The 14,913-nt window shown below is 40.3% G+C and overlaps 1 protein-coding gene across 4 annotated transcripts in view; it reads right to left on the reverse strand.

The window, feature by feature from the left end:
• FRY (FRY microtubule binding protein) overlaps window positions 1–14,913 on the reverse strand; it is a 447,132-nt gene that overhangs the window by 217,255 nt on the left and 214,964 nt on the right. For all 4 annotated transcript variants that reach the window (XM_073894719.1, XM_073894717.1, XM_025875084.2 and 1 more), the window contains one exon: window positions 3,217–3,416. In XM_073894719.1, coding sequence (XP_073750820.1) covers window positions 3,217–3,336 — 120 coding nt within the window. In that variant the 5' untranslated portion in view covers window positions 3,337–3,416. The remainder of the gene's footprint in view (window positions 1–3,216; window positions 3,417–14,913) is intronic.

Here is a 14,913-nt window from a genome sequence, read left to right on the forward strand (position 1 = left end):
TGCGGGGCTTGACCCCAGGACCCTGGGATCATGACCTGAGCTGAAGGCAGACACTCAACGACTGAGCCACCCAGGTGCCCCAAGAATTTGGTCTTTTAAAAGTAAACTGAAAAGTACAGATTCCGGAGGATTGCCACAGCTAATAAATCTATACTTCCAGCTTTTTGAAAATTATCCTTACTACTCCCATAGACATTTTAATTACACCAAAGATAATAAAATACAATTTTGTGATTTAATACAAACCTACATAAACTCAGGCTTTTAAAGGATTCAGTGTCTTTCACATAGACCTAACTCAGCAATAAAAATAGTAAGGGACATTTATTGGAATTCACTTTAACCATATTATACATACATCAAAAATAACACCTCTTATTATGGCTACAGAACAAAATGCCAAATGCACATTAACATCTTTTGAATCCAGTAGCAAGCCACAGAATCTACTCACACTTATTGTCTCATAAGTAAGCAAATATAAGGACAAAAATTACTAAGCATTTTCCAGCAGACCAAAAATGCAGATGGCACAGAAGCTTGTATGTCTGCCAAAAGATACAAGGGGAATAAATAGTCCCTTTTTATAAAAAGCAACAATACTAAAAATTGATTGATACATTTCTTGAGCTAAAAACATAATGTTCATGTACTTGGCCCTCAGCATCTAGTGGACTCTCATCCTTGGCGCACCATGAAGATTTGCTGATGAACAGGACTTACACTGTTTCTTTTCCATTTTTCTTGTTTGGGAACATTTAAGTTTTCTCACTGAAAGGAACATAAATGCCTACCTCTAATTAAAAGAATGCTGTGGCACATATTAGTTGTTCAGACATACTGTTTACTCCAAGAAGAAAATGCTACGCATACAAATTCCGAGCTAGTAATGATGAGAAAGTTAAACCCAAACTATTTTACTTCGTAAATTCTCAAATAATGACATATAAACTATTATTTTGGAAAGACGGATGGCTCAGAAGGTGTCAGGGCCTAGCCTTTTCAGCATCTCTTTCAACTTTTGTAGAACCTCCCTATTCCTTAGGGCAAATCACCACGGCAATTTCAGAGAACCCTGATCTGCCACTGTTAAGAAGTGAAAGAACTCTTCTTTGGGGCTTCCCACTCTCTGCTCCTTAAACTCCCCCATGACCTTTGGAGCAAGGTGGCTTCTCACCCTCCACCAGGGGAGACAGGCTGTACAGCCTCTGCATCTCTTGAGGTGTTTGGAGGGTTCCAAGAATCAGCACAATTTGGGGCAATGAGAACTTGAGTACTGGATTTTTGGCCGATTCAAGTTATAGGACAGCCCTGCATTGGTTTGTTTTAAAACATTAAAGAAGGTATCTGCAGATGAGGATGACCATGTAAAGACTGGCAACAGAATGTAGAGAGTTCAGAGGTGGGCTCTGAAGGCATCCAGCCTGAGTTCAAGTCAACACTGTGCGACCTTGGGCAATTACTTTGCCCTCTGTGTGCCAACATTTCCCATCTGTAAATGGGGATATAAATACTACCTACCTAAGGTCACTGTGAAGATTAAAGGACATAATAAATTAAGCCCAGTGACTGGCACATAGTACTTACTCCAGGAATATTAGCTATTATTATTAGCAGTAAGAGTAGCAGAAAAATTAAAAAAAAGTAAGTGAATAGGGAAAAGGTATTGTACTAAGGTTTAATTTAAAGGATTAAAACTATAAAACCAAGAAGCGTTCTATAAAATAGGAAGCTAGAATCCATAAAGATAACCTCCATTGGTTTAATAAAAGCGTTGTTTATTTATTTATTTATTTGTCAGAGAGAGAGAGAGAGAGAGAGAGAGAGAGCATAAGCAGCGGGAGTGGGAGAGGGAGAAGCAGGCTTCCCGCGGAGCAGGGAGCCCGATGCGGGGCTTGATCCCAGGACCCTGGGGTCATGATGTGAACAGAAGGCAGATGCTTAACTGACTGAGCCACCCAGGCATTCCTCTAAATAAGAACTTTAAAATGCAAAATTTGTAACTTTCAGGCAACCACATATTTAACATTCTTGAACCCAAACCTTAAATTGTGATTCTTACAAAGGTCATTTTTCCTTTTTTTTTTTTTTTTTTTTTTTTAAGAGAGAAAGAGTGGGGACAGCTAGGAGCAGAGGGAGAGGAAGAGAGAGAATCGCAAGCAGACTCCGTGCTGAGCGCAGGGCCCAACATGGGGCTCGATCTCACGACCCTGAGATCATGACCTGCGCCAAAACCAAGAGTCCGACGCTTAACCAACTGAGCCACCCGGGCGCCCCACAAAGGTTATTTTTAAGAGATGATGTTGAGCATCATCCATTACGTATTTTTTTAAAGACTTGCTTTGTGGGTTCAATAGTATTATATTCAATTATTTTAAGCCCTGGTGCGGTAAAGCCAACCTCACATCATCTTGTCATGCCCCAGGATCCTCTCAAGAGGTAGAAAGCCGAGCTTCAGAGAAAAAGCTGTGTCATTCTGAGTTCCTTTCTTTTCTCTTATTGTGTATGTCCCGCGAAGGTCAGAAAACAAGTAATCTGAATCTACCAATTGGACTTTTCTTCCTTCCTGACTGTTTTGAGATTCAGGACTCTGTCTGTAGAGCCCTTGTTAGAGCAATTCACATAAGGCTGAAACACATGCCTTATTTTGTAGCAGAATCATCTGCAAAGAAAGATACTGACGTCCAAGGACATTATCTGTCTAATAAGAGACCTAAAGGTAAGTGAGCCGAGAATTTCCTGTCCTCCGATTTTCAGAAAACAAAGAGGTGTTTCTGAATGACTCACCAAATAACTTCCTCAGACAATAGATCACTGAGACCATATGTTCTCAAACTGGGAGTCCAGGCAGCCACTTGAAGAATGATATTTTTTCTCATTTACTTTAAAAACAGACAAAGGATTTTCACTAAAGTATATATACATAGCAGAAACCCCGGACACAAGTTTTCTAGGATTCATACTTATTGCTAAATTATGCTTATTAGTCTTAAATGTAGTAGTGAAGCATGCTACTTAAATGTATTTGCCAAGGATTGTTTTGAAGCCCTTGACTCTCATTTTTTTTTCTTAAATCAGGAAACTTAATTACAACCTTTTAAAAAATTACCTATGGTATCAAAAACACTTTGGGAAATCCATCTTTTCTTGGAGCTGTAAAATCTACAATATTTAGTGTAAAGATGAATTTGAAAGGGTGTCGTGGCACGTACTCACCAGAGGTTCTGCCATAATGATACGAATCTTACGCTCAGCCTGAGTGGTGAAGTTGACAAATAAACTCTTGAGAATATATTCTCCTGGTTTGCTGTCTGGGTCCACATTGATGGGTAACATGGTTGGCGGCCCTTTCTCTCTTTGTGTGCCAGAAACAGGTGGAACTGGAGGCTTGATATAACCGTTGCCAACTGGAGAAGCTGAAAAATAGGATAGATGTTCTTATTGGCTGAAAATAACATCATAAATATCTGGACTGGCTGTTTTAAAACATAAACATAAGGATACGAATTGTATCAAAAACGCTGCACTTCATGTCCTAACTTGGCCTTATTCTTTAGGAATACTGTCAGAATTTAATTATTTTGATTACATTAAGTTTGCATTATGCCATGTTTGATAATCTCAAAGTGCTTCTGGTTACCACATTGCTTTAGGTAAATTACCTTAGTAGCATGCAATACAGTTGAGAAATCCTAGAGCATTTAAGTAAGATGTTTTTTGCTTCTTTTTTATGTCCCAGGGAAATGGACTAAGGAAATGTATGTGGGGAAAAAAAAGTGATTTCTTGTTCTGGTTTTCCTAATGGCCAGGAGCTCTCTGTGCTTTATTCTAATAATGGAAAAGACTCTGGGGGTGGTGGCTTCCAGACTTTTCCATGAGCCCAGAAGTTTCAGAAACCCAACTGGCTCTTGCCCCTGAAAGAGATGTTCCTCTTGAAAGGTGAAAGGCTCAGGCAGTGCCCCATCTATGCCATTCAAGGTGTAGGTTTTTTTTTTTTAAAGATTTTATTTATTTATTTGACAGAGAGAGACAGCATCAAGGTGTAGGTTTAACTCTTCACTCGTGCCACCCTTCGGTTCAAGTTAGGATGCTTCTTCTCACCCGTCATGAAATGTGCAGCTTCCCTATTTGGATTAGATCTTGAATCGAGGCAGTTGTCAGAGTCCCCAGTAAGTGGTCTCCATTCAGAGTGCAACAGAATCAATTATTTTGAGAGAGAAAACAAATTTTATTCGTCAATGAAATTTCACGTCTTTCCACTTTGTACTATACTTTGGCATGTCAAACCCTAACACGCGCCACCTCCTTTACCTAGGTACTTGTGAGATGGTCAGGTAGGACACGTTTCTTTCTTCAGTGAAAGAAATGGTAAGAGTTAAACGTGGTTAGGACAGAGGCATCAGAAGTGCTAAGGACAGGATGATGATAAAGTAGACTTTTTTTTAAAGGAAGAACATCTAGTTCTGGATGACTGGATACATCGATTAAGGAAGAGAGTGAAGAAAAAAGTGAGTTTCTAGTTTGGATGCTGGTTTGGATATCAAGAGGATGGTGGTGTATCTTTGATAATAAAAGAGAAAAAAGTCCTAGATCCAGGAAAGCCGCATACTTTTCTCAAAATGACAAATAAATTCAAGGCTTCTCCTCCCTTCTTTCTATCCCAAGCAAAATTCTGAGGAAGCCAAGCAAAAATTGTATTTATTTTATTGAATGACAAACCTGTCCTCATGTAGGGTATAGGTTTCTCCCTCCTCTTTTCTCCTCTTGCCCAAGCCCCTTCCTCTCTATTCCATTTAACCTGCCATACAGGTGAGGGGCACCTTACATCTGGAGGGTCTTCCCATAACTCAACTACCACTAAACTTTACGGTCTCTCAAGTTATAACGATAAAATATGTCTTAGGTATAGTATTCCATTTCTTCTGCATTCTTATGAGCTCCATCCTAGTCCAGGCCCTTGGAGATTTAAGGCTTAATGATTATAGCAACCCCTTTGCTGACTTTCTTTCATTCATTTTACTTTCTTCCCCATGGCTTTAATATAACATTTTTCTGCTCAAGATTTTCAGTGGCTCTTAATTATCATCCAGCCTCAAACACACGGCCTGCTTTTGACAGCCTTCTGTAAATTGCCTGAACCCAGCGCCTGAGTCATACTGATGGCCTTGTCAGCACACTGTTCTCCCTTGTGCCTCCTTCCCACTCTTTTCTGCTCATCTAATTCTCTTGTCCTTTCAGAACCATGTCTACATCCATGTCCACAAAACCTACCTGCACCAGGCCACCCTTCACTGATAAGTATGTATTATAAGATTTAAACATTTAATTCATGCTCTTTGGCATTGGTCATCCTACATTACCTAAGACAGACTCTGAAGACAGTGGACAAGTGAAGTGATTATCAGTTGGTTCCACAGTTTATCCCAGGTGTGGCCCTGTGACCGAACCATATATTCTGCTAAATGTATCCCCTGAAAATTTCCCAAGACTGTCACCTCCTGGTCTAATACAGAGTTTTTCACACAGATAATACTCAATAGATCTCCTTAAATAACTACCTAAAGTGACAGCTTACTTTATTTCTGTACATCTTGAAGTGATTCATAGGGAGGGAGCTCTTGGGGAAGAATCCGGAGTTAGAATCTTTAAAGGAAGAGGGTGCGGTATTTGCAAACTAGAGTCATTAGTTAAATGTCTCTCCAAGCAGCTCCCTAGAAGGCACGACTTATTCTAATTGGACACATTCAAAATCAGGTGATGCCAATGAAGTGCTGGTCATTCCTCCGCTTTACCTGCTTCTGGCTCAGTGCAGGTGTCTTTTTGGAAGTGGGAAGCCTCCCAAGGCCAACTTACAGAGGGACATAAGGTCTCCATGAGATAGCTTCCTAATGTTATCAAGGGCATTGTGCCATAGGCCTGGAAACTGGAATATAAACCAAGAAAGTCTAGGTGAAAGGCAATCTTTCATTCTCTTTAGTTTTCCTCAGGATTTAATCCATTTCAAAAGACAGCACGATCAGGTTGATGTAATATAAAATTGCAAGATTGGATCCATAATTATAAGACTCTGGGGCCCAAAAGTCATTAACCACAGTGAGAGGATTTGTCATAAGGGCGACCTCTGGCAGGCCGCCTGCAATGTTGCATTTTGAACCAGAGAGCCGAAATCCAGATACCCAGAATGTCTCTCAGACGAATATTCCATTTAAATGGCCAAAGTACCAAGTCACTGCTGTCAGAAAAAAACCTTAGTCCCCTGTACTTCAAAGCCAGACATCCTTGTGAGTACAAAAGTCTGCATAGCATTAGCGAGCTGGAACTAGCCTAGCCCAGCAGAGCCCCGTGCCAACACTGAAGGAGATTCAAGGGGAGGGGGCCCATCACTCCTGCTTCAACCCCATCCGCTGGGCAGACGGAGACACAGTAACATTTAATGGGGTAAGCGTCCTTGAACAAGATCCGCTGTTTTAATAACTCTTCGTCCTACCCTAATTAATTCATAACAAACCATAGCCTTTTGTCAGAATGATTTTCAAAAGTAAACATATGACATAGCACTTTTCAGTAACTCAGTTATCTCGTGACAATATAGTTGAGCACCAGGAAGCCCATGTTCTCTGGTAGTCAAAGTTGAGTCCCAAAGTCCATACTAGTCCAAACACTAGAATGTCACTATAAGAAAGACATTGTTAGACTCTCCCTCTGCCCTTGTTTGCTTTTAATCTACACACGATTAAGATCACTACATCAAAAACTAATGATGTACTGTATGGTGACTCACATAAGATAATAAAATAAAATTAAAAAAAATCAATGGTCTAGTTTTTAAGTTCACGAGGTCTGGAAACAGAAAATTACAAGGGAAAGAGACATCTCTGGGTACAACTCCGAGAGCAAAAGAAAGAAAAAAAAATGGCACTATGCTAAAAAGCCTCCCAAACTTAAAAATGAACTTGCATAAAGTCGATAATGACTATTTTCCATTGCATAAAGGGCCACAGAATCAGACACTCCGACAGGTGTGGGGACAGTAATGTGTCCATCTGGCATGCTGTCACAACTAAGATTCATGACGAAGACCCTAACTCCCAGGGAAAGGCTATGGGACGTTTGATAGATAGTCTTGTGCTGGAGAAGGCAGGGAAAAAGAGTGATGTAGATTTCCAAAAGATAAGCCTACAAAAATGGTTTGGGTGTAAAAAGAATTTAGAATTAAGCTTAAGAATTTCGCTCTGAAGAATTACCTTTCTTTCCTCATAGGGTCTGACTTGTAACTGGAACTTAGTTTTGACGGAAACCGACACACCGCCAATTTCAGGAACAGCCGCGCTTCAGCCCCTTTCCTCATCTGCCAATGCAGACGGCTCCTGTTTGAATCGATTACTTCCCCACCGACAGTGTTTCCACTGCTTTCTGTCCAGCCGGGCAAGCAAGTCCGCCCACCGTTTGAGGTCCAGGTGAGGATTCCCTCCCGACCTGGCACCGTCTGGGCCACCCAGTCACCCCCATGGCGGCGCCTCTGGGAATAGGGATCCCTGCTCATGAAAGGGTTCTGACAGCTCACCGTTACCGCATCTTCCCCACCTAAAAATACATGTTGAAGGAACAATTTCATTTGCTAGATTGAAAACTGCTCTCATTTAAATTTCCTGCAGGGGATACATTTTTGAGCTTCATCTTCATCTGCTTTTATCCTCTCTCCTTTTCTTCAGCTCATTTTCCCATCTGCACACATCAGCTCAATGTCCCTAGGAAGTCACCCAAACCGGGGTTCCTGTGGGTGCGGAGCTGAGGTGGGGGCCCTGAAGAAGAGCATCACGTTCAGCTATTGACCAGGGCCCTACTTATTGAATCTTTTGGAAATCTGCTTTCTTTATAGATTTTCTCATTTACATTTTAATCTTGCATTTAACACGTTCAATTTTTTCTCCATTGCATTCTTGTATCTTAAATGGGTTTTGTTGATATTATTATTTTATTCCAAATTCTGTTTCTATTTGGTCCTGCTGGATGGCTCCAGGGGCTGCTTTCTCTCTTTCTCTGGGTCTCTATTTCTTATAGTGAACAGGCTCCATTCCTTCATCTGTACGAAGTCTCTTTTCAGCTTTTGTGGCCCATTCATTACCTCTTTAATAGATCTATTTCTGACTGCAAGCGATGATCTTTCGAACATGACTATTTTTTTCCCAGTGTCATTGCCTAATAGCTTGCCTTTTAGGCTGGCTGCTTTTATCTGGCTAAGGTCTTCAGTACACTTTCCCTGAATTACCAACATTTCCAGGAATTACTAACTTCCTAACTGCAACACCAATACAAACACCCCACAACTCATAGTTCAGCTACATTTTTATTATGTCACCGAAAGGAAAGTTAATGTCATAATGAGTTTCCTCATATGAACATCCCAGAGGCTAAAAGCGGCACTGTTTGTTATAGGAAAACAACTGGTTTTCTCAGTCAGATTTTCAGCGAAGTTAATACCATCAATCTTTACAGGCTATCATTCATTCATTCTTCAATCATTCATTCATTCATTTCCACCAATATTTATTTAATGAGTTCTTAGGTTTCACTCACTCTTCTACGCACTGGGAAGGTAGCAGTGAATAGAACAGATGGTTCCTGCCCTCACGGAGTTTACGGTTTGCCGAGGCAGGGCCATGCAATCAGCAATTTTGTGTACACACACACTCATGCACACATGCACGCATACACACACACACAGATCACAATATGTTCAAAAAGAAAAAAAGGAAAATTAAACAGAGTGAGGGGACAGAGGAATGTTCAAATGTTTTAGTTTGGAACTACTGTGGAGAGGAATGAAAGCTGTGTGTCTTCTTGGTGTCTAAGAAAATCCGAACAAATATTTGGCGTGGGCAGGATCTGCTTTTCCAACCCATCCCTTCGGCCCGCCCATTTCTGTGTCAGTTCTGGTTGGGAATGAGAAAGTTAACCAGGCTGCATTGGCTGACCGGGACACACAGCTCCTCTGCCCCCCCTCCACAAAGTATGTGACTCAGGAAAGAGGACCATCTTCGTCTGCTTTGCTCCAGCGTGTAATGATGCACAAGCACAGAGGCAGTTGTTCAAAACGCTCAATGCTGTTTCTGATGTTCCCATAACTAGAAACAGCCTCAGAGCATTTGAAATTGGAAAAAAAAAAAAAAAAAAAAAGGTTTCCTGTTCTTTTGAAGTGCTCCTGAGATTATATGGTGGTAACTGTTCAAAGTAGCTACTGCTCTTAGAAATGGAGGTTCATTTAAACAACTTTATTTCCCAGAGATCAGTGTAACCTATTTTTCAACACAGGAGTAAATTTATTAGAGTTCTTTGTTCACAGTTGGATATACATTATTCTTTCTGCCAGTTCTCAGGGATTCATTCCTTTTGTAGGTTCTGAGGGCAAATCCCGTTAGTACCCAAATGCTGGGATCCTTCTTTAGGACCTGATGTCCACCCCAAATCCCTCTTTTCCCATAAGATTTCTTTTGTTTACTGGCACTACAGGAACATTTCATAAAACATAACAAACCAAGAATGACGCAGCTACTGTGAGAACATGTCACACTGTGTATAGAACTATAATAAATTGTCCACTAATGCATTTATGAGGGTGCTTAAGAAATGGCATTTTAAAAGGTACTGCAAATACTCAAAATGACCAGAAACTTTAAAAGTCATGCAAAATAAATTAGGATAAAAAGAAAAAAGTCTTCCAAATGTGATAGGAAGAATTATTTTCCTCTGAAGAGTATTATTAAGAAATGGAAAATGTTGGGATAAGAAGAAACAATTAGTTTGAGCAATAGAAAAATATTTCTTAACAAAGAGATGGATGATTTCTAATTTTATATATTTCAAAATCAGTCAAGAGAATACAAGGTAAAAATATTCAGAAATGCTTTTTGCCTTGGGAGAAAATATAATAAGTGACATGGTAAGTTCTTCTTAACGAATTTCTATATAATTCTGGTAATGTGAAACGTTCCTCCCAGTTTTGTTGATAAAATGTTCTTCCTTTCTCTTTCACTACTTAGTTCTCTTAGTCCTATAGGTCTATAGTCCTCAAATTGTGTTTGTTCAAGTTTCAGGGTCCATACAATCTCTCTAGGATAATTAATGTCTTTAATCCTCAGAAATAATCCTAGAAGGCCAAACAATCTCACTTTTACAGATAAAACCATGTAGGTTGAGAGAGATGAAGTGTCTTGCCTAAGGTCACAGAGTGGTTGACCCAGGATCTGATCCCATGTTTCTCTGACAGCATATATTCTGAGTGTCTTGTATGACCCTGAATTTAAAAACAAACCAGTTGTCTATGATGAAGACTGAATAAAGTAAATTCCCTTACTTTGGCCCTGGTATGAGCCAGTTCTGGGACTTTAGGGGATGAAGAAATCAAATATAAATGTTGTGACTTGGAGAATGAAGCTTCCTATAGATTAGTATAGTTGGCGATTTTCTAGAAAGGCTAACATAACTGCCAGCCATGGAGGTCCCTCCTGCAAAGTTGTCTGCCCTCTTAAACTTTAATGTATCTTTCAACCAGTAGAAGGGCTTTGGGAAGGGCTAGGAGTACAAAAAAGGAGTTAAAGGGCGCCTGGGTGGATCAGTCGTTAAGCGTCTGCCTTCGGCCCAGGTCATGATCCTCAAGACCCACATCGGGCTCCCTGCTCCACTAGAAGCCTGCTTCTCTCTCTCCTACTCCCCCGGCTTGTGTTCCCTCTCTCACTGTGTCTCTCTCTGTCAAATAAATAAATAAAATCTTTAAAAAAAAAAAAGGAGTTAAGAAATAAAGGCCTATGGAGCGCCTGGGTGGCTCAGTTGGTTAAGCATCTGCCTTCAGCTCAGGTCATGATCTCAGGGTCCTGGGATCGAGCCCTGCGAGCGGGAAGCCTGCTTTTCCCTCTCCCTCTGTTGATGCCCCTGCTTGTGCTCCCCTCCTCTATCAAATGAATAAATAAATCTTAAAAAAAAAGAATTGAAGACCCATAAAATATGTGAAATCTGATTATTGACACACCTTAGAAAGGTCTAGAGACTACCCTTTCCTAGATATACTGATGATATCAACTTTAACTCGTTATTATTCGAACAAGGAGTAACTGAACTTCTGTTCAGTCTGGAACCTCTCCAAACCATTTTTGTCTTTGGTCTCCCAAAGATTGGATACCTGGGAGAGAGTGAAGGAGTTCAATAAAGAGAACAGAAGTATTGCGTTGCTGCCCTGTTTTCTTTGCTCCCTTCCTTTGCCTTTCAGTATTTTATCTTAGAGAAATGACAGTAACACCTCAGTGATTTCCTTTATAAGTGTCTGTCATCTGCTAAGATGCAATTACATGGACCTTTCCCGATTTTCAAAGTAGGTACTGTCACCAGAGCCTGAAAGAATGTCTGCCAAGATCTGTGAGCAAAGGAAGATGAGGTTACATTGACATTTCAAGGTCCTTTCTCACCAAAAGAAGATCGAATAACCTGCTAGAGGCAGGATAATCCTGATTTTCAGCTTCCTTCTCCCCAACAGAACTGACCGAACTGCTCTAATTCGTGTGTCCTTCACTGGCCATCTTCTCTCATTTTCTTTTCCTTTCCATTTCTTCCTCTTTTGGCTTATTTTATGCAGCAAAATCTCATTAATTTGCAACCCATTGAGTCAAACTTTGTGATCACTTGGACAAGGCTTTGCACTTTTTTGTTTTAATATTAACTTTGAAAAAGATATGCTGACTTACAATGTGAATCAGTGGTGATTAGAATCTCTGCACATTAGATTCTCCTCGAAGGCCGGGCCCCACCTGATTCAGTGGGTCTGGGGTGGGGCTCAATAAACTGCATTTTTAACCAGTCCCGGGTTATGCCAAAGTTGCTGGCCAGGGACTATAGTCTGATGCCTCTGATATACATAAATGGGAAAACAAAACAATTAATCCAGTTAATAACATTGTTTTTAATTCCAATTGCCTATAAATATGCCTCATTAACTTTAACTAAGTTAATGCTCTTCAGGCAAAACATAGGAAGAACACTGAAAGGGGAGTCAAAGGTCCGAGTGTGGCTCCATATGACCTTGGGGATGAACTTGCACCAACTGAGCTTCAGTTTCCTTATCTGTTCTTTTTTTTTTTTTTAAGATTTATTTATTTATTTATCTGACAGAGAGAGAGACAGCGAGAGAGGGAACACAAGCAGGGGGAGTGGGAGAGGGAGAAACAGGCTCCCTACAGAGCAGGGAGCCTGATATGGGGCTCAATCCCAGGACGCTGGGATCATGACCCGAGCCGAAGACAGACACCTAACAACTGAGCCACCCAGGCACCCCTATCTGTTATTCTTAAAGAGGCCAGGCCAGGTTGTCCTTTCTGCACCAGTATTCCATGACTATATAAAAATATACACGGAAGGGGTGCCTGGGTGGCTCAGTTGGTTAAGCATCTGCCTTCAGCTCAGGTCACGAGCTGAAGGCAGAGTATGTATATATATACAGTGATATATACAATGAAATATTACACAGCCACACAAAGGATGAGATCATGCTATTTGCAACAACATGGATGCACCTAGAGGGTATTCTGCTGAGTGAAATAAGTCAGACTGAGAAAGATCAACTCGATATGGTTTCACTCACATGTGGAATCCAAAAAAAATCCTAAACAAATGAACAAACAGACAGAAAGCAGGATCAGACCTATAAATACAGAGAACAAACTAATGGTAGCTGGAGGGGTACAAGGATGGGCAAAAGGGGTGACGAGAAGTGAGAGGGACAGGCTTCCAACTGTGGAATAAGTAAGTCACAGGAATGAAAGACACAGCACAGGGAATATAGTTAATAGTACTAATAGCTTGTATGGTGATAGATGGGAGCTACACTTGTGGGGAGCATAGCATACGTTTGTTAAATCACTATGTTGTATACCTGAAACTGATGTAACATTGTGTGTCAATTATACTCAAATACAAAAATTTAAAAAAATTAACATTTGCCTTCCCTTGAATTAATATGAATTAGGTGAGATTGTACCATCTATCCTCTCTATGGAGGAAAGCTTTTCAAATGATCCTAACCCTTCCACTTCTTCTCTGGTTCCACTCACATTCCTGAGACTGGCAACTCCCTATTCTACAGGTGGACACGTGAGGAAGCCTGCTTTTATTCCTAACTGTAAACCCAACACTTGTGCCGTAATTAAAAAAGAATTATGTACCGAGAGTCTGCCTTTCACAAAACCCTATACTAGGCCTAGTGAAGGACAGAAGCATCATCTCTTTTCTGGGCCACTGATTAGCCAGACGTTATGGAATAGATGGCATTTGACCCAGGTCTTAAAGGATGGGTAGGATTCTGATGGGCAGAGAGGAGAAGGGGGCAACCTAGTCAGAGGGAAGAGCATGACAGGTGCATGGAGGCATCTGCTAAGAGTCTCTCCTCATCCCTCCCTCCCTTTACCCCCCTACCACACAGGCCTATCTTAGCACACATGTTCAAACTTTCTCTTCACTAAGGAACTGTAAAGTCCTCAAGAACAGGACTACGTCTTGTCTTTATTCCATGCACTTAGCATAGTGTCTGGCATAATTAATTAAACAACTGTGCTTATTTAATATTTGTTGAACTGAACCCATCTGATTGGGAATGAAATAACTGAGCAAGTTTATATATGAAAAGCTTAAACTCTTGAGTCCTATAAAAATGTAGGTTTCTAGTTCTTATGATTAGAATTAAGGTCTTGAATGGCAAGCCAGTGAGTTTAGACTTTATTTAGAGGACAACTGGGAGCTAGCAGGTTTCTGGGGAAAATGTTGAACTGGGGTTGTGTAGGGTGGGCTAAAGAAGGGCTGTCTGAAGGACAATACAAATTAAAGACCACTGCACCTATTATGAGAAGAAGAATGAAGATGGGAATCTGGATGGGGTCTACTGAAACAGGAAGGAAGATAGTAAGTTCATCTTATACAGATGAACCTAAAGTCCAGTCATATCACCCTTTCCCAATAAAGAAAACATGCAAAATAGATTTCCTGGTGAGATGTTATAATAATTAAAGTGTTTAAGAAGCATGTTTAGAGTATCAACTCTAGTAGCTTTCTCAAATTCCCTACCAGTGGCAGGATATTGGTCAGAGTTACTATACCCAACCACTGAAAGTGATGTTGGCTACGTACTCCTGAATGATAGAGTGGCTTTCAGGCTCCTACCACTGGAACAGAAATGACTTTGGCAGTGTAGCAAAGAGGGAGTTGTAACTTGCCCTATGTCCATGTTCATCAAGTTTTCAAAACATTCAGCTGATGTCCATTTAAAAGAAAACATTGGGGATACAGGAAAAAGTTAAATGTCACCCTAAGGAAGCAAAGAAGTAATTGAAAGTTAGGTACATTTTATTAGACAACTGCACTAATTTCTACAAGTCAATGGAGGAGATAAAAGTGGGTAGATGATTAAGACTTAGGGGACAGAACAACCAAACATAACGTGTGGACCTTGTCTGAATCTTGGCAGAAGCAGCCCAACTGTTAAAAGACATTTCTGAAAAATGACAATCAAAGCACGCTGAAAATGGACTGGAGATTAGGTTATGTCACAGAATTATGGTCAATTTCTTTAGATATGAAATTAGCACTGTGGGTAGGTAAGAACATATCCATATTTTCTAGAATGCATACTGATTGTATGGAGTTCAATGAAATGATACTTCTATTTGATTCGAAATGCTTTAACAAAGAGAAAGAAGGTATAAATGAAGCAAACCTGGCAAAGTCTTGATAACTTTTGAATCTGAGTGATGGCGATATGTTGTTTCTTGTAGTATTATTCTTTCCCCTTTTGTGTTTGAAAAATTTCATAATAAAACATTTTTTAAAAGATGAGGCTCATTTGTAAAAAGTTCCCTACATCTTATAATGGCAGTA

This window comes from Callorhinus ursinus, unplaced genomic scaffold, assembly GCF_003265705.2.
Source record: "Callorhinus ursinus isolate GAN/ISIS: 27379988/994484 unplaced genomic scaffold, GSC_fseal_2.0 scaffold7, whole genome shotgun sequence".
NCBI lineage: Eukaryota > Metazoa > Chordata > Mammalia > Carnivora > Otariidae > Callorhinus > Callorhinus ursinus.